General features: G+C 54.2%; 1 protein-coding gene across 1 annotated transcript in view; it reads right to left on the minus strand.

Moving 5' to 3' along the window:
- FOXK1 (forkhead box K1) overlaps positions 1 to 23214 on the minus strand; it is a 56847-nt gene extending 33633 nt beyond the window's left edge. The window contains exon 1 of the mRNA XM_032872772.1: positions 22881 to 23214. Within this exon, the coding sequence (XP_032728663.1) occupies positions 22881 to 23089 (209 nt within the window). The 5' untranslated portion in view covers positions 23090 to 23214. The remainder of the gene's footprint in view (positions 1 to 22880) is intronic.
- Between the last annotated feature and the right edge of the window lie 32 nt (positions 23215 to 23246).

The following is a 23246-nucleotide window of genomic DNA, read 5'->3' on the forward strand; positions in this document are numbered from 1 at the left end:
CGAGGTTAACAAGAGGAGACGGTCTCACCTCTGTCCTCGTCCGTCTGTGTGTCAGTGACAAACCCTGCGAGCAGCAAAGCAAGTGCTTTGCAGTGTTCGGAACCAGGGACTTTAGGAACAGCTCCAAGATGAGAGAGAAAGCAAACCGACGGTGGCTCTCGGAATCTTGTTTGGGAGCTGACCCCCCATGGGCCCTCCTGGAGTGAGTGGCCCCGTGGGCTGCACGGTCTGGTTCTTGCCCACCTAACTTTTCCACTACACCAAGCTCGGTGAAGGCAGGAGCCCCGACCTCCGCCAAGCCTAGGGCCTAGCTCAGGGCCTGGCACAGAACCGTGCTGAAAAAAATCACTCGAGAGAACCACTTTTCACTACTTTAAGCTTATACAGTGAGCTAGAGAACAGTTAATAACTTAGCTGACTACTTAGAAACTAAGTAACTAGCAAAACAGCAGGACAGGAAGAGACTTTAAGTCACAAACCCGCTTGGATAAACCACCTGAACCAACGTAACTGACTACAAATCTGGACGTGCGGCTCACAGACGGACAGGGACCAGGGACGGGCCCTCAGAAGTACTGACCGTTACGCCCTTTCTTACCATAATTTTAAAATGAAATCTTGCTCAGAGTTCTGCAGAAGTCACAGAGCTCTGAGCACAATTTAAAAATAAACGTCCTGTCTTGTCAACTGGAAATACACAGAACAGAGAACTACGACTCCTCCTTCCCCTCCCAAGCCCTCCGTCCACACCACACCTGCTCGGTCAGTAATTCTCACGCCGGCTGTCTGAGCAGCGTCTCGTCATAAGTGGCTCTGAGCGCACCCCAAAGTATCAGCAGAACTAAGTGTCGCCTCCCTGAGGACCAGATGAGCAAGGAAGAGGACAGGAAGCCAGAGGGATAAAGCGAGAAGCCAGAGAGCTGGGACACGGAAACTGAAGACACACCGTGTGGCCGTTTTCAAGGTGAGGGAATAAATCCAGACTTCAGAGGGCAGTGGTCGGACTCTGTCAGCTCTCAGAGGCCCTTCCAAGGAAGCATGGGAGGCCCAACAAGGGGGCTCGCCCACCTGTTAGGAGCGCCCCTCCCCCCGGTGGATGGACAAGCAGGAGTGAGCACAGCGTCCCCCGGTCCGCAGTGACCGTCCTGCAAGGTGGAAGGCGCCGGGGAAGACTCGGAAGGAGTACACTCCCGTCTTCAGGGGAGCAGCTGTCCTCAGTTGGATTAGCCAGGACCATCTGCAGCGTCGACCCCAGGCCACGGCGCTCACCACGCCTCCACGTCTAGGGTCTCCAGCAGGCGCGGCAGAGCTGGCAGGCACTCCCTGACAGGTCAAGCACACGAATGCCTGGTTTTGGATGTCCTCATAAGAAAGGACTCCCGAGGCACCGCAATGACAGGCTGTCCTCCGCACACCGCCCAGCTCTAGCCCTGCCCACCAGCCTCCCTCCAAATGCACGTCTCCCAGTGCCCGGAGGCCTTGCCCCAGTCCAAGAGGCTGAGCTCCTGTCAAGCCCAGCCCAGCTGCACTCCAGGCCAGCTTGCGGCTCTGGCCTGCTTCTCCCTGAGGCTACCACGTTCCTTCATCGAGGGCACATCTGAACGTTCCCTTCCTGACGGCTGCACGTCGGGCCTGGCCTGGCTGGCTATGTGCCCCCAGGGAGGGACTCTGTGATGGCACTTCGCCTGCCACATGGGACTACGGGGAGAATGGCTGGTCAGCCTGGGTGATACACTCAGGCCTGTGCACAGGCCATGGGCCCAGGACTAAAAGCAGTTACCACCATCGTCATGATCACCGCTCTCCCACAGGCTCGTGGCCACCTCACTCCGACCCCCTGGCGGGCTGCTGCTGACTGGCACTCCTCACCGTGCTGCTAACCACATATGTGCCTCCTCCGAAAACTTCCAACGTCCCCACCCTCTCCACTGGCCAGCACATCTGAGGTCCACTAGGAGCACCACGTCCTCCTCCACCCCAGGTCCCTCTTCCTCAAACATCCAGGTCGGCGGTCTTGCTAGAGTGACTGCTGGCTGCTTCGGCCAAAACCACGTCTTCCTCCGGGGCCACTGCTGAACCAGCCCTCACAGCAGACTGTGTGGCTGTGGGTGCCCCCAGACCAGTTCTCTCCGAAGGAATGGGAGTGCTGGGACGGCAACCATTTCTGGGCTAGCATCCTGAGGACAGGGTGGCTGTTCCTTGCGGCGGCCCCTCCTGCCGGGAAGGAGCTCTGCTCCCATCAGCAGCAGGGCCTGCCTACCGCTCTTCCTTCCGCTCCAGCCGCTGAGAAACCATCATCGGCGGTGTCCCTATTACCCAGCCTCGCCTCTGGCTGATGCACGGTTTCACGCACAAGCACGTGGCCTTTAAAGCTGCGCTCCCGGAGGCTGCCCTCTGCAGAAGCTCCCTGCGGCAGGAACGCGCCACCCCTGTGCTGCCAGAGGTACCCGCCGCACAAACACCGCACACCACTGCCCAAACCAAGCCACGGTAAACTCTGTCTTGGGCGCAGCGCCATGCAGAAACACCTCTTTCCATGCCAAAAGCAATGCCGACCAAGGGTCGGAGAGGAGGGATCTCTCCCAGCTTCGCCACCTGCCAGGTTCTCGGTGCCCTGTGAGCCCTTAGTGGCTCAGAGACCGTCTCAACTCTCGGACTTGCAGCCCGGTGTCCCGAGCACCCAAGGGCTAGAACAACACCGGACAGGGGCTCCGGACATGACGCCGATGGACACATGCCTCTGTAGAAAGAAGCACTGAGCAGGAAAGACACCAGGACGGCAACACGGTGATGAGAACCAACAACGCCACGAAGAGCACAGAGCGGGGTCTGGTCAGGACTCCGCACGGCGCACGCAGGCCAGGGTTCCGCCGAGCTCCGTTCCCGCTGCGAGCAGTCTCGACTGCACTCACTGTAGGGACAGGCCTGTGGGAGGCTGCCAGGCAGTCGGCCCTGTCTCCGAAGCGAGGGAGAGATGTCCCGCTAGCAGGAGCCGCAGACCTGGCGCCCACGTGGTTCTTAGAGTCTGGAACAGTTCCGTACATAAATCCCCCGTCTGCGTCCCGCAGTCAGTCGTGAATTAAAACACAGACGGAGGCCACTGCGGCTGGAGCCCAGGCGTGTGGGTCAAGTGTGCGCAGATCCTAAGGCCGCACACTCCCTCATCCAGGACTTTGCGAGGCTTCCGTCAGCCCAGGAAGGAAGTGGGTCTGCTCTGCCTTACAGAGGAGGACACCGGGACTTGGGGGGATGAGTCATTTGTCCCAGGACATCGAATTATTGAAGCAGTCAATGACAGCCTCTGTGTAAGCCCTGACCTTTTCCCTCCTCAGATGCAAAAGCAAAGAAACCGAATTTTGTGAAAAATTTCAACAGTGAGAACCATTGACACTGCCGATGAGTCAGCTTTGCACCAGACGATCAGAGCTTACGGGACCACTTCCTCCTGCCTCGTGTTCTGGAGCATCAGACCTTACCCACGGTGCCAGGCACGGGTCTGCACGCTTCCCAGAAAGGAAGCTGCCACTGAGTGGCGACGGACACAAGGGCAGCGCCCGGCCTCTCAAGCCAGGGGCCATCAGCACGGCATTTACGTGCAACAGCATGACCTGAGTGTATTACTGTGTGAATGAAACCTCATATGGCAGAATCAGTCCATGTTTTACTGAAGTTAAATTCTGAAACGCCCCCTTTCAGTGCCAGGTGACCACACGTGCCTGCCACAGACCTAGCCACCACGTCTCCAAGACGGGAAGACCTGTCCGTGTGTGCAGGGGACAGTCTGAGCTCTGGGGCGAGGTCTGAGTCGGCTGACAAGACCCGAGTGTGGCGGTGAGGCCCATAGCAGAAGAGAGGGCAGCGCTGACCAGGTCACCGGCCGGCAGTGTGAGTCACCGCAGCCTGGCCAGCGACGGTCCAGGCCACCATGCACCCTGCGGCCGGTGACTCAGCCACCGGGAGTTAGTAGATGCTTGTGAAGCGCCCCGCTCCGCACGGGCCCTGACGAGAAAAATAGTCCTTTGTGGGGCCTGTGACCGAGTCAGGGAGGCAAATAAACGCGGCCATGGGAGAGACGCTGTGTATGAGCGACGAGGGCGGCAAGAGCAGCTACAGAGAAGGGCCTCGGCCCAGCCCCATAAACAAAACTGGGGGCGGAGAGGCATGCGAGGCCGGGAGACAGGAGCGGATACGGCATTCAAGGCCACGCATGGAGGAGGCACTGGGGACTCAGGGACGGGGCTTGGGGCTCACAGACACCTGCGCCCCACCGTCCGCACCCCCCAGTCCGCGGGCCCAGGCTGCTGTGGCTTCACCACAGAAACGTTCGGAGAAAACTCTTTCCCGGGTCACACAAAAGAAGCTGAAGCTTATTGTTGGGGGCAAATGGTTACATTTTTAGGACACAGGTTTATTATACCCTATATACCTTTGTCCTTATTCTGCCACATAAAATCCCATACTAAACCGAGAAACTTGAGATAGTTTAAGGTCAAGTGAGACTCGAAGCGATTGTCCCTTTCCTAAGGGAGCAGAGTCTTCTCCTGAGATGCTCTCCAAATTACCCTCGGGCTAATCTCCCCCAATTTAGCAGCCGTTGATAAGGCAGAAGCTGGATCGGAGAGTCTAGAAGCACATCCGGTTTTCCCGAGTGAAGCCGGACCATCGCTGGCAACCAGCCCATGTGTACGAAATGACGAGACGCGTGGAGAGACCTTGCTGCCAACCTGGACCGAGCCCAGAAGCAAACACAGCGAACAGCATCAGCACCAGGCAGAAAGTGAAAAGGTCTTTATCTGGCTCAAGACGCAGGCCCTTCCAAGAGCACGGCCCTGCCGGTCCAACCCCGTGTCTGGCCCCGGAGGGGAAACCGCGTGTCCTTCCCAGCTCATCGGGAGTCAGGGCCCGCGCCGGACCTGCATCCTCCTCCGCGCTGACTCAGAATCGGGAGAACGTTGGGAAAACCTGAGGGTGGAGGGCGAGACCCGCTTTCACACACGGAGGCCAGGCAGGACCGTGCGGCTCCCGGGGGCTGTACACACGGGAAAGACGGGGTGACCAGCCAGCCCTCCCCGCGCCCTGGACAGATGGCCCGGGCCTGAGGCGGAGAACAGGCCAGGGGTGCCATGGAACCAGGCGCCCGCTCCCAAAGACCCCGGTCTCCGTGCATACTTAGTGCTGCGGAGAAGAAATGAGCCATGTGGGGAAAGCGGGTCATAGAGCAGATTAATACCGCCCAAGACTCTCGCGTGGAGTCAGGCCTGGTTTCGGAGGCAGCAGCGGCGGGCGGCCTACTGAACTAATTTAATTGTTATGTAAATCGCACACTCGGCCACATCCCCAACCCCCAACGGCCTATTCATCAGCTCAGTTTGCTCTGAAATAAATAACAGAGCAAACCCTTCTCCTGCAGCCCCGACATTCCCAGGCACTCTTCCCTCCTTCTGCATCTCTGTGGCACACATCGGCACTCCTGGGGGCACGGAAAGTGGGGAGAAGGGAGAAGCATCTCTCTCCCTCCCCGCCGGCCACGAGGCAGGCCCGCCACAGCATCTCGTCCCCGATTGGGCCAAGGCAGGAGACTCGTAGGCTGTAGTTGGCATTTCTTCCGAGTGCAATGGAGTTGAGCCAGGGCAAAAGTAGCTGAGTTAATTCTAGGGGAGAGTTTTTCACAAACCGGTGTTATTTGTTCACTTTCAGTAAATTCATTTGAAGACCCTGCAAATCCAAAGTGTTAAAAGTGGCAAGTGTCTGTAGCCTCTGGAGAGGGAGCTGCCCAGGTAGGCGAAGAAAGGACCTACCCTGCCCCTGAGCCACAGGGGACCCAGCCGGCACTTATGGCAGAGGACCCAGTCCCTCGCTCACCCTGCAAACACGGCTCTCCCGTGAGAGGTCTGTAACCTGGTGCACCGGGACCTCTTCTAAGTTTTCCCACCCTGAAAACAATTCAGAAAAAACTAGCAATCATATTTTGGATTTGGTTACCACAAGCCTTATCTGGCGCCGTCTGCCAAGGACGGGTGGAGAGGTTCCTTCCTGATAAGGGGGAATCACAGAAAGCAGGGCCAGGTGCCAGGAGCTGCCTGCCAGGCCTCTGCCAGCAGGGGCCTCCCCCCTCCTCCCCCCCGAGGAAACTTTAGCACGAAGCCCAGTGGCCTGGGCGGGCGGGCTAGCAGAGGACTCCCAGCTTAGTGGGGCAGAGCAGTTCGGTTAAACAGACATTAACATAAAAAAAAGGCGCCTCATAGTCCGGACCAGAGGGACTCAGATCATCAGTGGTTGTGAAATTGCAAATATGCAGTTTCAGCAAAATGCCTTCCTTTAAAAAGGAAGCAGACACAAGGAAAAGACATGGTGTTGTGTTAGTTAGCATCCCCGCAGCAAGCAGCTGGACAGGGCTTTTCTCCTTTCTACATCTCCATGTTTTCCCAAGTTTCTTCAAGTGTGGACCGCAGACAGAATAGGAAAGAGTCTCACGCAGTAAAGGAAACACAGAGCACAGAAGCTACTGAGCACTGTCTGGGGCTTTCTTTTAAAAACTGGCTCTGTTAGAAATGACCAAAAATTGGGGCACCTGGGTGGCTCAGTGCGTTAAGCCTCTGCCTTCGGCTCAGGTCATGATCTCGGGGTCCTGGGATCAAGCCCCGCATTGGGCTCTCTGCTCAGTGGGGAGCCTGCTTCCCTTCCTCTCTCTGTGCCTGCCTCTCTGCCTGCTTGTGATCTCTGTCTGTCAAATAAATAAATAAAATCTTAAAAAAAAAAAAAGAAATGACCAAAAATTTTTGACTTTTAAGAATTACAGAACGCAGGCTTATAGGATAAACTCCTAAATAAACTGTAGAACAAAAGACTTTGCGCTTTCTGCTAATTACCGTATTAGCAGTCTGGAATCCTCCAGAACAGAAGGCATTTTGGACAAATTCTCTGAAGAGATAATCATCTGCTCCTGTGGAAAGTTACTGACTTTGAAACTTTCGCACATTTTTAAAGTTAATTTATTAAAAACACATCTTAACCTCCCTGGCCTCGTCGGTGACTATGAACAAAATGAGATTACCGTTCTGAATTAGTAAAAGACGAAGGCAGAGTTGTAATAAAAATGGACAAAATTACTGATGAGAAAAAGAGGTACGAATGCGTGCATCAAATCTCCACGTGTCAGAGTTACGGTTCAGTCCCTTAGAGGTTAGAAGGGAATCAGAAGACCAGAAACTCAAAGGATTAACCATCTCCAAACATGGGCTGAGCGTGCTGCTAGGGTTTGCCGTGCTTGCGGGAGGTACCTGAAGGCAGTGCCGGAACCGGACATCCCAGGGATGCTGACCGCACATGCACAGGGAGGAGGGGACTATTCAAACAGCCATGTCACCTGCGGGTCCTTGAAGGCGGGAGGGGACACTCACGCTCTCCTCTGCCACCACACACTCAACAGGGAAGAGGCCCAGATCAATCTCACAGGCCACACCAGAAATGCTTCCACGTGTGGTTCTCACCCTCCCGGACCTTCCAGATTAACAGGGCAGGAAGGGGGGAGGGGAGGAGAGCACTAAGTCTAGAAAATACACAATTACAAACAACACTAATACCCTGAAGAAATGCAGAGCCTGCAAACAACGAGTGCCCCAACTGGGCCTGAGAAGTGACGCTGGATCAACGTCACAGAAGAAGCTGGGCTGAGGACGAGCTGGCGGGACAGAAGGCAGGCAGCAGGGACACTGCAGGGCCTGGCTGCTGCGAAGTCGTGGACCTATACCAACACGGACGTTAAGGAGCTGTGGACCTTCGGACAGGCAAGAGGGGTAAAAGGAGGCCAATCCAGAGAGGAGAGGGAAAGGGAGTGCTGGGGCTGGGGAAGGAGTGTCCAAGGGGGGGGGGAGCGGGGGGGGGGGGGGGGGGGGGGGATGGCTTCTGGGCCTGGGGTGGCAGGCGTGCTGCCCCCACTGGGGGGCTCAGTCTGTGCCCCCACCCCCGCTCGGTTAAAGCTGCCCAGTGAGGCCCCATCTCAAATCTCACTGGCATTTGAAAAACAAATTTAAAAAAAAATCTACTTTAGAAAAATCAAATTCTTGGGCTGATGCAAGTTCGTAAATCAAAGTATTAGGAAGGATCTTACAGGAAGGGGCAGTACATGAAACAGGAGGAAGAGACGCCGTTCTGCCCGCCTCCAGGTGAAGCCGGAGGGTTCCTGGGACAGTCTGACACCCTGGCCCAGAGAGAGAAGTGGACGTCGGTCTTGTGTGTTAGAGGGAAGCACCCCTCCCGCTGCGAGCCCCTGCCCAGGGCATACCTACAGGAGTCCATGGGCCCCTGCACACAGAGGACATAGCTAGGGACAGCCCCTCGCTCCTCCCTGCAGTCCTGTCAGGCCGGTCTGGCTCTGTCCCACCTGCTGCTCCCTGTCACTGGCCTGACTGCAGGCCCCCCCAGAGAGCCCCAGAGGGACACCGTCTACGTGGCTCCAGCCTCCAGGCCTTTAGAGTTCACATCCCCTCACCCCAGTGGCTGGGTCACCTGTCTCTTTCGGCAGACAGTGACCAGGGCCAAGGACAGCCCTGGCACGCACAGGGCTCCCAGCAGCTGGGAGATCCATTCTTTGGGCTCCATCTGGAGCCAGGGCCCAGGTCTCCCGGGTGCGAGTGGGGTCGGCAGGGAGACGGGTGGCAGAGCTCACCTTGTGCCCCCGGGGCCTGTAGGCAAGGGGAGGCGGTGGGCCAGGGCAACAAGCACGCACGCTCTCAGCGTCAGTCAGAGGGGGGGTTTGGCCACCCCGCCACCTCCCACAGGCCCAGCAAAGCGGCAGCAACTGTAGACCACGGCGTGAGTGGGAGAGCTGCTAACACGGGTCCCCAACGCTGGCCTCTGCTGTGACACCTGGACCCCTCCACGGCGGTCTGCACCTCGGCTCATCGGTCTCCAAGCAGGGGTCCCCCTCACTCACAAAGGACTCAGGATCCTTCGAGCCAAGACGCTTCCTGCTTCCTGCGCTGCCACCAAGCCTACAGGGACAGGGTCTGGACCCCGCACAGCCAGCTGTCGGAGGAATTTAGCCCCACGGTCTTTTATGGAGCGAGCAGCCTCCAAACACATATCCCAAACACAGAGACAGATGCTCTCAAAACAGCCACAAGCACACACACACACCTTTTCCCTCAACGGGGAGGTTTTCCGTACTCACAGACACAAGCGGGGCTCAGCTCCCAGGCACAACCCACGCGACTACCGCCTGTTGCTCCCCGCTCCAACCCCCAGATGAAACCATGGCTGCAACTGTACTTTCATTCATCGTTCCTGGAAAGATGAGCTGAAAATGTCTCCAGAGTCCGGAAGGGCCTTCCCGCCATCTGGGCAGTGCTCTGATTCTCGGGGAGCGACAGCCCCTGCCTGGGGGGCTCCCGCCAGCTCATGAGCTTTCCTTACGGAAGCTTCTATCTTTGACCACAGAAACAATCATTCTTAATGCTGTTCTGTCCCCAACGTTCAGGTGTAAAAACCCACCCTTGTCTATGGGCTCCATACATCTTGTGCACATTCTCTTTCCTCCTGCACCACGAGTCTAGGCACGACTGGAAAGCCCTGCGCGAGATGAGGACCCCAGGTCCGGGAGAGGGGGTGTCCCTCAGGGGCTTTGGGGAGTTGTGTACACACACACACACACACACACACGTCTCCCACACACTCAGAGCCAGCCTATCACCAAGCCCTGCAGACTCTACAGACCTCTCCCCAGGGCCAGGGTCAGCACTCTGGTCCCTGTGCCTGAGTGTGACCTCCCAGGGGGCCCTGCTGGGCTTATCACTCCTCTCCTTCAAACCTTGCCAGGGGCCCTTGAGGTCACCTCAATTTCTGGATTCCCCTATCAGAGGGCCTTCCCCCTGTTACTTCAAGCCACCGCACCTGTGGGTCCCACTCCCAGGAAAGTCCCCGTGCTTGACGCTCCCCATCAGGAGCTCCTGCTCGCAGTTTAGATCGAAAACAGCATTTCCCAAGAAGGGTCCTCCCATCCACCTGAAGAACATGTCCTCTGGTTCACTCCTTGCACTGGCAGAAGTGACACCACATGCTCCTCTCTGTGATTATGACGTCCCCCCGATTCACAGAGGCGAGGAGCAAGTCTGTCCTGCTCCGTCTGCTTTTCCAGCTCCCACGGCACCGAACGCACAGGGAGTGCCCACTTGCAGCAAAAGGAACATCGAAGGCCTTAGGAGCCACCTGGGCATGGGGGTGTGGGGGGGGGCGCGGGGGGGGCATCTTCCCAACTCTGTTTAGTTTCCACATGGGGATACTGGGGGTGGGCACCGCACAGGGTGAGGCCCAGGGGAGACAAGCCTGGGAACGCACCTGGGAGTCTCCCCAGACCAGGTAGGAGCAGAGCAGGCCTAGATGCACCGGCTGAGACACGGAGGGGCCCCCGCAGGCCGGCGCGCATGTGGGAGTGCTAGAGGGGCTGACAGGAAGCCCGGGAAGGAGGGGATGAAGGAGAGGCAGGAGGCAGGCTGCAGAGCCGGGAAGCACGGAGGTCCAGGTACCTAAGCCATGGAGACACAGGCGCAGGCCTGTGCCTCGCGGTGTCACCTCTGAAGCCGTCTTCTGGAGAAGTGCAGAATGCACCCGGCACGACAAGGAGACTCGCAATGCCCCCGCCCCGACCACTGAGACAGAGGGCTGGCTCTGCACCGGGCACCGAGAGACAGAACGAGGGCTCCGTGCCTCTGGAGAAGGGACAGAGACACTGTGGTAAGGTCACCTTGACGTGATGCTTCTCCACTGAGAGTACATGGCGAAATGTGAACGAGGGTCCATTCTCCATGGGCCCCGAGCACACGCTGGATCATCTTCTGTACTTGACTGTACCGTCAAACACCTGGACGGACAGACCGATTGCGGAACCACATCTGCCTTCCATCCCGTTCTTGCTGCTTCTCTGTGGACTGCCACAGGGTGGAGCAGGCCGATGGGAGGAAGCCACCCTCTCAGCGTCCTGTGTGAGCCGGGGTCTGAGCCCCAGGAAGGTCATTCGAACCGATTTAAGAGAAAGCCCGAGCTCGTCTTTTCACATCCCTACCCTCTGGGCAAGCAGCTCAGAGAAACTCCCGACAAATCTGCTCAGATCGTACCTCTCAGGAGCTGGGAGGGACCCCGGCCGCCCAAGCCCGTTCTGCAGCTGTCCTCAGCGACACCCCGTCAGTGACTGGCGCCTCTGCTGGAAGTGGGGACCAGGCTACCCCACCGGGACTGGCTCCAGACCGGGGTACGGCCTCCCGGCCACTTCTGACACCCAGATGCCGCACAGATGGTCACAATGATGGCAGTGACAGTAATGATGCGGGCTTGTGGAGAGAGCACCCGTGCACCACACGCCAAGCCAACGCTCTGGCACACCACCTTTAGTTCTCATAAATACCCAGCAAGTGGGCAGTGTGCCCATTTTACAGATGAGGAAAGGGGAGCTTGAGGTCAGGGAACCTGCCCAAGGGCACCCAGCTGGGGGGTGATGACAGGCCTTTTATTATTTTTTAAATTAAATTTAAAAAAGGATTTATTGATTTATTTTAGAGAGAGTGCACGTATGAGCAAGGGTGGGAAGGGACAGGGAGAGAGATAGAACCTAAAGCAGGCTCCCCGATAAGCACAGACCAAAAGCAGGGCTGGATCCCAGGAGCCTGGGATCCCGACCTGAGCTGAAATCACGCGTCAGAGGCCTCACCTACTGACTGCCCAGGCACCCCAGATGCACACCTGCTAAACGCTAAGCTTCTGTCATTTCTGATCACTGTCTTCTGCCCGGTTGTTTCTGCATTCAGACCTCTTCTGTTGGCGTCTTTATTCATTCTGCCACCAATTTACAAAGTGTCAACCACGTGCCCCGCCTGGGATCACCGGATGGTGCTGGGTTATAGCGGTAATAAGAAAAAGGCCGTCCTGCCCTGACACCAGTGCAGGTCTGTGCAACAGACTACCAGCCCTACGGTCAGTGGGACGGTGAGACCAGGGGCGCTTGGGGCGTGCGGCCCACAGGACACACCTCAGGGAGGAACCAGGGAGCTGCCCTGGGAAAGGGGCTTCTGAGCAGCAAAGCCACACTGACTCGGACATGAAAGCCCTCCTTGTAGGGCTGGGAACTAGAACAGAGCCCACCACCATGGGATTTACTCCGTGGTATCTGGAGGTTCTAGCAAGTTCAACAAGACAACAACAAGGAATGAGATTAAAAACAACAACAAAACATTGGAAAAGAGACAAAACTGTCATGTGTGGATGAAAATCTGACCTAGAAAATGCATGCAAAAAAGTCAACTTAAAAGACTGTTAGGGGAAATGGTAGCTGTGACTGGATACAAAATAAATATTTTATTCCAGCACTGAATGGCAAAAATTACTTATTAACTACAAAAAGAAAAACAGTAACCATCGGGTGGAGAAGCTGCGGCCAATACCTAAAGCAAGCGATTCCTGTGAACTCTGCCGGGAAGGGCAGCTGCGCCTCGAGAGATGCCAGAGGAGGGTGGGCACCCTCCCACCCCGCATTCCAGCCCCAGGTCCCCACCCCCAATCTCAGCAGCCCAGCACGACTCTCTCATCAGACCAATCTCATTCCAGAAGCATCTGATAAAACAGCTGTCCTGCTCTGTTTTTTTAAATGTCAAGGTCAATACAGAGAAAGGCCAAGGAACTGTCCCAGAATAAGGAGACCACAGAACTCCACGCTGGACAGGATGACGGACGCTGCAAGGACGCCCCAGGGGCAGGTGACGGCCCTGGTCCCCGCGGGGGCTGACAGCCCTGTCCCCCCGGGTGGTGGGTCAGAGAGCAGCACCACAGTGAGGTCCGGTTTCCTCAACTCCGTTACCAGGCTGTGGTTATGGAAAACACCCTTATCCTAAGGAAACACAGACTGTAGTAGTAAGGGAAAAGGGGGTGCAGTACATTTAACCGACTCTTATGTAGCACATACACATGCAGGGAAATAGTAAAGCAAATACAGTGGAATGTTAAAAATGGGTGAATCAGGGCCGAGGACAGGAGTTATTTGAACTAGTCTGAACAAGTCTGGCAACTTTTCTGGAAGCTTGAAATGTTTTCAAAGTGTAAAATTTTAAAACTAAATTGGTATTATAAAGCCCATACCAAAAAAAGGAGAAAAGAAACACACACACACATGCACACGCACACACCCCACCTTTCCTACATGGAAACACTAACCCTTTAGAAAATAAGGAAAAAGATCCTATTCAATATTGACCATCCCCAAAACAAATATATAAAACTCCTGAAATTGAGCATAACATATTAAGAAACATAGAAGCTCCATACAAAGAAAACCATAACATAAGGGTGGGGATTAACCCCAGTAAAAAGCATCATTGGCTGGGAGGAAAGTGTATGCATTAGAGCACGGGTTGTGGGGGAGGCACACACCGTTTCTATAAAGGGCCAGACACTAAGTAAGTTAGGTTTCCAGGCCACACAGTCTGTCTCAACTAAGCAGCCACAGAGACCACGTAAACAAATAGGCATGGCTGTGTTCCCATAAAACTTTATTTATACAAACCATAGTCTGGCGGGCCTGGGCCCACAGGGTGCAGTTTGCTGCCCAGACTGAACGGTGCTGAGACCGGCTAAGTGCTCTCCAGAGCCTTTCCTCTTCTTCCTGGACACACGGCCCTCCCCTGGAGTGGTCATGGCCTCCGCTCTGATCACGGGCACACGGGCACAAGTGGGATTCGCCACTTCCAGGCCCGGCCCACCAACACTCCCCCACACAACCCTCCTACAGCCTGGAGAGTTGCGTTACCAACGGTGGGCTTACCAGTCGGTGCCGGCTGTGTCGCTCATTTGCCACACGAAGGACACATTTTCTGACCACTGACTGGAAGCACTGATTTGGGACTAACTGTGAGCCAGATGCTGGAACTGATCTATTACAACCAGCAGCAGCCACAGAAGATTGTGTCTGTAAGTCAACATCCAGTCAATATATGCTGCGTGTCCTCCAAGTGCCACGCACTCTGCTGGCACCAGGAATACAACATGCCATGGAGAGCTCAGCCCTGCCCCCGTGGGCCATGCCACTCCCTGCAGGGGAGGACGCGACCCACAGTCACAACACAGAATGACCAGCCACAATGACCAGTGCCACCAGCTATGAGCAGGAGTCCACGTACGCGCCACATGGGACAGACACACGATACTCATGCACTTGTTTATAAAGGAACTGCTTAAAAGGAATCCATCAATAACCAATATACGTGGTAAATCCAGGGCTAGAAAGGGCCACAGAGTTTTCAGAAAACTTCCTGCACCAGCAAATGTGTCTCTTCTCTTTATTACCCCCAGGAACGATCTCTCGGGTCCCTTACTTCTTTCCTGGGGCTTCCAGAACTAGGGTAATAAAGGGGAAAATGAAAACAGCCCGTTCTCCACTTATCTGCAGTTCAGAGTAGTAGAAATTGAAGACGATGACCAGCCTCTTCAGTCAGAAGACGTTTCGCAAATACTTCGGCTGGCTACTTCCTCACCGCAGCCCGTGGAACAGCCGTGGGTCTGCCTGAGCCCCAAGCCCAGACAGGACCAGTCGGTCTTCCTCACCTCGAAGGATACTGCAGAAAAGAACACTTGTGCCTCGGAGGTGAATGGGGTAAACTGAGGCAGCAGCCACAGCCAGGGGCTGGGGATCCAGGCTTGCATGGCCGTCAGCACGTGTGGCTACTTAAACTTAAATGAACTTCCAGCTAAATATTAAAAACGGAGTTCTCTGCCACATTTCAAAGGCTCAGTGACCACACAGGACTAGAGCCACCATCCTGGACGGCTCAAAGAACATCTCTATCACTGCAGAAAGTTCTTGACTCTGTGAGATCTCCTGTTGGCTAACCCAAGGGTCAGCAGGTGTGGAAAATCCATTCATGCAGCAATTTGCAGAGAAAAACACAATTGCTGAGAAAACGAGATACTCAGCAGTCTCCCCACACACTGGGAGTGGAGGGAGGGCTATAAACGTTTCTGGTTAATACGGAACCAACCAAAGGGAGGTGGATACTCTAAAGGGAAAGATGTTTTGCTCAGGCTGTGATGAGTCACCGTTCCCAGCTTCAGGGATGTACCTGCCAACTGACCGGATATACTCGTGTCCCCAAGGGCAGAGGAGGAGGTATACAAACTTCTGTTCATAGAACTTCACAGCTGGCAACCTGTTTGCTCTGCCATCAGATTCCCTGTTCACGTTCCTTCTAAATCAGCTCCAAGAGCTCATGTGGTTCCCAAGCTCCTTCTCACTGTGTTCCAGACACAGCTTAGTGGAAGCGTACAGAAGGATCCCGAGCTTCACCCGTAAACTACAGTCAAATCATGTGGTAGGAGGGAGTTTTCCTGGGAAGGCTGTCGATGGACAACTGGTGCCGATCATTGCCCGTGCGTATGCGTGAGCCCAAGTCACACGGGGCTCACCAGCACCGAGCACGAGCAGCACTAACGATGGGCTGCACGGGCCCATCCAAAGTCATCACGCACTGACTGCAAACACACACACACACACACACACACACACACACACACACAAAATATGAGATGTAAGCCAAATGATGTTATGAGGTACTAATAAGACCCATAATTACATCATATGACCTTTTTTTATTTCTATAAAAATATACCATCAACTCAACTTTTAGATTCAAAATTAAACTATACCAAAATGCTGGATCCTTTCAAAGATTTCTATTTTCAAACAAGATCTGAGTTTGACAGGGATCAAAATATGCTTTTCTGTATATAGTAAGACATACTGACATTAGAAGATCTGCATAATTCAGTCAATATCTCCCCCAATGATCAATGCATGAAGTAACAAAACCATGCATGGGTAATTGAAGATGTATTCAAAATGCAAGACAGAGTAATGGATTTTAACCTAACAGAGTACAAAAGCCCCCTGAGGACGCTTCAGACCCCACAGCACAAGTGACCGTTAAGTAACCACGGCCTGTCCAGTTTTGGTGCAGCATCAAGGAAGGGCATCTACCACCATCCAAAAGCCCATGGAAATTCCATCCCCCTGCCAGCCCAGGTCTACGGGAGGCTGGCTTTTCTCCCGATGCTGAACTGAAACCTATCACAACAGAGGAAAAGTACAAGCACCATGAGATCCCAGCTGTCCTCCACGAGCCAGACAGGAGAGACTTACAAAAAACAAATAGCCCTATTCTCTCGTTCTTTGTTTTGGGAAATACGGTAATTTTATCACAAGAAATGATTTCTGAGATTTGTTTACTCCTGCTGTTTTTAATGGGTTCACAAATAAGTATATTTTAACTTCTTGGTTCTCATCTCTAATGCGGTGAGTGTAAGAGACAAACCGCGCCCACATGTGAGCTCTCTGGGGTCCCCAGCAACGTGTGAGGGCGTGAAAGGGCTCTTGGACCCAAAACCTTGGGTCTTCCTGGAACAGACAAAGGCAGGGGGTGGCCAGGGGTAAGAGGTGGCAGGTCACCATTAGCGACATGGGGACCTGGGCTGAGGGGCCAGGCCGGGCCCGAGTGGGCTGGGGGCGGCTGCTGTGGCTTCCAGCAGGAAGGTGTCGGTCTGAGCCCCGTTCTGCACACACGTGTGGAAGGACAAGAGCCCTCCCCTGTGGAGGAAATAACGCCCTTTCTGGGCATGGTTAAACATGTCACCAGTGACTAAGGGGGGGAAATTTCTTCTACATCAAACCATGTATAAAACACGCATCTCTTCTCTGTGTGCCTCCTGGAAAGTATTCGTAGAAGAAGCCACACGTTTGCAATCAGCTCATGATTTAGTGCGGGAACTGCTACGTCCAAAGACAGGAGTCCTGCCATCGGCCTCCCAGAAGTGGGGCCGCCGAGGCCCAAGGGGCACAGGCCAGCTGCACCCGACACCCCCACAGCCTCGGTCCAGGCTCCCAGGCGGCTTGCGGCACACCCTCGCGGCACACCATCGCGGCTTCCCTTTGTATTTTCACAAAATACGTTTACACCCAGAGATTCCATTTTCTGTCCCTTAAATCCATCAGGAACCTCTTACCAGAAAACTGGAAACTTGCAAAAGGCGAGAGAGCGGACTGAACATTAACCACAGGAAACCTCCTAGCAAGTCACAATGCCAGGCCCTACTTCCAGGAAATCAAAGTAAAAGCATTTCTATAATCCTCTCATTTTAATATGAAATGCTTTAAATGTAGGGTAATTATGGAGATGAGACATTGCTGTAATTTGAGTTGTCACTAATTTACCAAGTTTATCCCCTGACATTCACAAGATGCAAAAACAGCAAATAGTAAATGACTGTATCTCCAAATCAAAAGCTTTCCTTTCATCTCAGCACATGATCTGAAACAGAGCTGTGTCTCTTTTTCCAAAGCACTAACCGTGAACATCGTTAAAACTCTACAGAATACCCTTGTAGTGTCCACCAAACGTCTCCCTTTATCCACAAGAGGCTTTCCTAAGTTATTATAATAAATATGTAAATAAACATATAAATACATAAATTCAATTCAGCACACACATCGTGAGAGACTGATGTCTAAAATACCATATATGTTCTCCTGTAAGGGTGACAGGCCCGAAAAACCTCGGCGTGAACTGAATGCTGGACAGTGGCCCATATTTTCATTAACAAACATTCCGGGTCCTAGCCCCCAATTCACTACAGTCCCATAAATCCTCACAAAGGAAGCTTCAGAGTAACTCTGGAAAATGTATGCGACCCACCATGACTGTCAACGAGCAAAAAAACCAGGATAAAGGGTTTACTTAGCAAAAACGCACATGCCAGGTTTTGGCCACACTCCCCAGACATGACGCGGCTGAACCTTCTACAGCTCCGTCTCCGTGGCTCCTGCTCCCAGGGTTCCCGGTTTCTCCACGCGGCATTTCTCACTCCTCTAACTTCCACGTACAAACGGGCACCAGACCGGAACGTTTCTTCCTCAGAGGCTCTTCGGGCTACTGCTCCTCTCTCCGGCCCCGCACAGCCCCGCACTCGGGTCCGCTGAGCTGACACCAGCCGCTGCCCCCCGTGTAAACCCCGTGCAGCACAGGGCCCGCTCCCAGGCCGACGGCCACGGCCAGGTACCGTTGGCTGACTTCAATTCTGCGGCAGTTTCCAACGAATTTCAAAGTGACTTCAATCTGGTAACTACTTGTGTGACGGTTAGTAACTAATCCCATGCTTTTTAAGGGACCGGTTGGAAGAGCACTGGGAAACCATATGAAACAAACTCATCTGCAATAAAATGCTGTGGGGGTCACAGTCACGTCCCATCGCAGTCCACACACAGAAGCTATGATCCCTCCCACAGGCCACCCTCCACGTGTCCTTCCGGGGGTGGAGTGCACCCACGCGGCCAAGGTGAACGGCTACAGTACGGGCAGTAATCACCTGATGGACCCAGGCAAGGACCACTAGAAGGTGCTAACGCAGACAGACAGACACCTCTGCTTCCTGACAGACACACGCACTAGCGTCTATGAGGTGGCTTCTGGCCAAAAACACATCAACTCTGAGTCTGATCAAATCTCTGGGTCCCACAACTGATTTACGGTAAGCTTACACCAGGGGACCCAGTCCATAAACACAGGGGGTGCGAACTCTACAGGACAGAGGACCTGTCTCTTCAGCGAGGAAGAAAAAAAGACACAGATGGAGCCTATAGATGACAAGAGATGTAATGACACCAACCAATCACGCTGTCTGATTTAGCTCCTGATCCAAACAAACGTGCCATAAGAAATCTGTGAGACAGTAAGGGAAATGCGAGTGCTAACTAGAAGTTTGATGACAGTAAAAAATTACAATTAACTTTTAAGGTGTGTTCATGACATTGTGGTTAGGTTTCTTAAAAAAAGGATCTTCGGAGTGCCTGGGTGACTCATCGGATTAAGCCTCTGCCTTCAGCTTGGGTCATGATCTTGGGGTCCTGGGATTGGGCTCTGCATCAGGCTCTCTGCTCGGTGGGGAGCCTGCTTTCCCCACCCCCGCCCACCCTCCATCTGCCTCTGCCTACTTGTGATCTCTATCAAATAAATAAATAAAATCTCTTTTTAAAAAATAGGATCTTCATCTTTTACTGAAGTGTTTACACACACAGAACGATGGGACATCTGTGACCCGCTTCCAGGTCGCCAGGGGGGTGGAGAAAAGATGAGTGGGGACAAAGGTAAAGCAAGCTAGGTCCCGACATGTTAACCGTTGATGATGGGGACGGTTACGTTCAAGTTCACTGCTCTATTCTCACGTTTGAAATTTTCGGTAACAGAAAGTGTTAAAAAAGAAAAAAAGAGCCATGCTCATCGCAGAAAGTCTGGGAAATGCAGAAAAGTAAAAAGAAAAGAAAGAATCCCATGACCTTACCACTCACAGAGGCTACCACAAACAGAAGTCTTGTTTTTACTATCATCAATCGAGTAGTTCGCGTTTATTACAAACATGTTTAAAAAAAAAAAAAGATGCAAAAAAAAAATAAAGACGGAAGAGCAAGTGAGGGGCTGTGTATGGGCCTGTTTCTGTGTAGTTCACATCCAATTCTAAATCTGACGGTATAAAGGACCACAGTCACACAGGAACCACGCCCGCCCGTGTACCCAGAGAGGGCGGGCCACACAGACCAGAGGGAAGCTGACTTGCCACCTCTGAAGACCATGTGAAATCGATGACATTGCTTCCTCCACACCCCCGGAAGCTGCAAATTCATTCAGTTAACTCATATGTTCATTCAACAAACACAATTCAGTTGTGCACCTCCTGCCAGCCAGTTACTGTCCTGGGTGAAAGAGAGCTATTCTCGGCCCAACCCTCAGGGAGCTCGCCGGCTGGAAGAAATGCTAGACTCAGGGCCCAGAAGCCTTTGCTGAGTCAAGTCAGGTGGGGGCTGAGTTATAACGGATGTGCACTCCCTCCCTGGGAGTGTCCAGGGGACTCGGCACAGTGTGGCCAAACGGCAGGAGAGCAAGATCAGTTCTGAATGGGTCCCAAGGAATGGTCTTCCATTATGGAAATTCTTTAAAAATACTGATCTTTGGGGAAGAACGCACTTGCAGTAATAAATGGGGGTAAATTCTGGTATTCATCTTAAGCACAAGCTTTCTACAGTAGGAAAGAAGAGGGAGGAAAGGCATCGTGGGAGCTGTCCCTGGGAGGGAGCAGTGAGAGCGATGCCTCCCAGGACGGACGTCACCTATCAGGAACTGGCACGTATATAATCACAACGCTAACAAAACAAAACAAAAACTTCAAGGCTCATGCACCTCACTCCACTAAATCCAAGCATAGCAAGTCCATGAAATGCCCAGTACAACGGGAATTTTTAATTTATGGGGGCCGCCTGGGTGGCTCAAGCCATTGAGCGTGTGTCTTTGGCTCAGGTCATGATCCCAGGGTCCTGGGATCGAGCCCCACATCGGGATCCCCGCTCGGCGGGAAGCCTGCCTCTCCCTCTCCCACATACATTCCCTGCTTATGTTCCCGCTCTCGCTGTGTCTCTGTAAAATAAATGAATAAAATCTTTAAAAATTAATTAATTTATGGTAAAGAAATTCATAGCTTCAAACATTAAAGGCAAAACCACGTACCAACGCCCGAGAGAAAATGGACAGTAATTACTACCCTTCTTTAAAAGCCAGTAATGGATTTTCCACTTTGGAGTAACAAAAACGTACAAATTCAACTTCCTTGCACTAAATTCATTAAAATTTCTTGATTGCTTTCTATGTGACAGGCCAAAGAGCCTTGACCCGGCGCTAAAAAAGCAGTTTACAACAGGCCACTCCACATACAGGACTACTCAGGTTTACACTCTCTAAAACAGAAAAAACTGTAAGCTAGCTTCAACCGCTAAACGCACAGGTCAACAGGCTCGGCCAATTTTCAGAAGCAAGCAGGAGAAGGGAGACACAGATGCCCCCTGAATGGTTCTCCTCCTGCGCGGTCGTTCTATTCTCATGCGTTTTACATCACTGCCTACGTGGAGACTGCTCAGAAGCCCAGCCGAAGGCAAACACAAGCACAGTGGGGCAAAGAATGTGGTCAGAGAGAGGTCAAGGGCTCAGGTTGTCGGCCACAGCACAGCGCTCTGCGATATGCCCACCCAGAAGTCAAGCCCCTTGAACACAAACCAGCTGGGGGTCCACCAGCTCCCACAACACCATGTAAACGACGGACCTGGTACTGGCCTATTCAGAGGATGATCTGAGGCCTCGGTGAGCTGGCATTCCTTCCCCTCCAGTTAGAGAACAAACTAGAGGGCACCAGATTCAGTAAGCTAGGCCCCAGTTAGGAGCCGACCTACACAGCAGGTGGGCAGGGAGCTCTAAATTATCCCACTGAATTATGGAAAGGTGCATTAGCGCAACAGGCCTCTAAGAGCCTGGGGGCAGGGCAGGGATGCGGCTGTTCTGCCTGTCACTTTCTCACCAGAGGAGTGGTTGGCCCTGAAATGTATTTAATGGCCCAGAACAGACACTGAGCAGGTTAGGAAAAGAGAACAAAGTAGTAACAAAGATAGGACAGAATAACTTTGTTACTCACCAAGCCCTGACTTTACCGGTATACATACCTTTCACCTTCGTAAAATAAAGGTACGCTGTCCCTCTCACACCCTAAGCAGGAGTGAGTCATTGTTGAGGCTGCACTGGGAAACCAATGCATTATTTACAACCAAACACAGTGAGACCCTAGAGAGGGGAGAAGTTTACAGAAGCAAGCTTTGGTCGCTGGGAATCACCCCAGCAAAAATCCCCTGGACTCTCTCACAGAAGCATAACTAGACCATCAGAGACAAGCGTGGAACAGGAAACCCATTGGAGAAATATAAACACTAGTGAGGGGCTCAAGGCACTTACTACACAGAAACAGAAAGTGCCCAAAGAGGAAGCACAGTAGTTAAATAGGTCCTCTCCTGATCAACAGATCCTGAGAAAGCAAGGATCACGGGGCACAGCCCATGGCAGAGAAAAGCAGACACGGGAACCAGAAGACAAGGGAAAGTGAGTCAATGTCCCTAAAAGTACCCATGGGGCATCTGGCGCCCAGCCATCCCTAAGGCTGCTGGGGGCTGCCTTCTCCCTGCCCTGGCCCCCATGCCCTGCTGTTTTCCCTTCTGGCCCAGGAACCCCAGCTGTGCTAGGAAAGCCTGAGTGCTGGGTACCACTGTCCCGTCCCAGAAGCTTCATCTCCAGGGACACTGGAGAGACAGAACTTCCTGTCCTGGACCCCTGCCCCGGGGATGGGAACGTCCGTTCCCAGCCCAAGTCACTGCCATTCAGACCTGAACCCCCACTGTGGGGAAGTGAGGGGGCACACCTCCAACACTGAAACCACCTGATGCTACCCTTTTCAGGAGTTCGTGCAGGGTCGACCCGGGATTCAGACCTGGTGGGGAGCGGGGCGAACCTGGGGACCCAGGTTGGCCGAGCCTCAGGAGTGTCCTCTGGTCCAGGCCTGACAGAAGCAAAGGTGACCCTTACGGTTTAGGCCAGGAGGAGCCGGGAGACCCTCGGAGCCCAAGGTCCGGGCAGGCTGGAGATCGGGAATGGACCCCGGGTCCAGACTGAGCACGGATCGCACCTGGGTCGGAGAGCGTCCCTGAGGCCCCGGCTGGGCGGGGTCGGAGGCGTCTCTGGTGTCAGGCAGGGCAGGGCGGGTTCGGGCCAGGGCTTGGGGTGACCCCAGGATCTACCCAATCGGGCTACGGATCCAGGGGGTGGTCGGGCCCCGGGCCAGGGTGACCTCCGGGTCCAGGCCGGGTCAAAGGCCGAAAGCGACCCCGAGTCGGAGTCTGGACGAGGGTCCTGGTGACCCTGGCGTCCAGGCCGGGTCGGGCATCCAGGGGGGGCCCGGGGTCCAGGCCGGGCGGGGCCCGTGGCACTCACTGTTTGGGCAGCTGCAGGGCGGGCGCGCCGCGCCGCTGGAAGGCCCCGTCCACGAAGACGCCGTTCTTGCCGAGGCAGCGCAGGTAGAAGTGCGGCTCCTGGAAGGTGAGCTGCAGGTGGCGCCGCGAGATGAAGCTGGACAGGCCCATGCTCAGGTCCACCGAGCCCTGCGACGAGTTGCGGCCGATGGTGACGCTGGGCTGCCGCATGAGGAACTCGAACTCGCGGCCCTCAAGGCGCGCCAGCGCGGGCCCGGGGCTCCGACGCACCGAGGCGGCCGCCGCGGCCACCAGGGCCTCGCCCGCCGCGGCCCCCGCGCCCGGGCCCGCCGCCGCGCCGCCCGCGGCCCCCGCGATCGCGACCCCC

This window comes from Lontra canadensis, unplaced genomic scaffold (assembly GCF_010015895.1).
Source record: "Lontra canadensis isolate GAN:19392208 unplaced genomic scaffold, GSC_riverotter_1.0 scaffold45, whole genome shotgun sequence".
In the NCBI taxonomy this organism is placed as follows: domain Eukaryota; kingdom Metazoa; phylum Chordata; class Mammalia; order Carnivora; family Mustelidae; genus Lontra; species Lontra canadensis.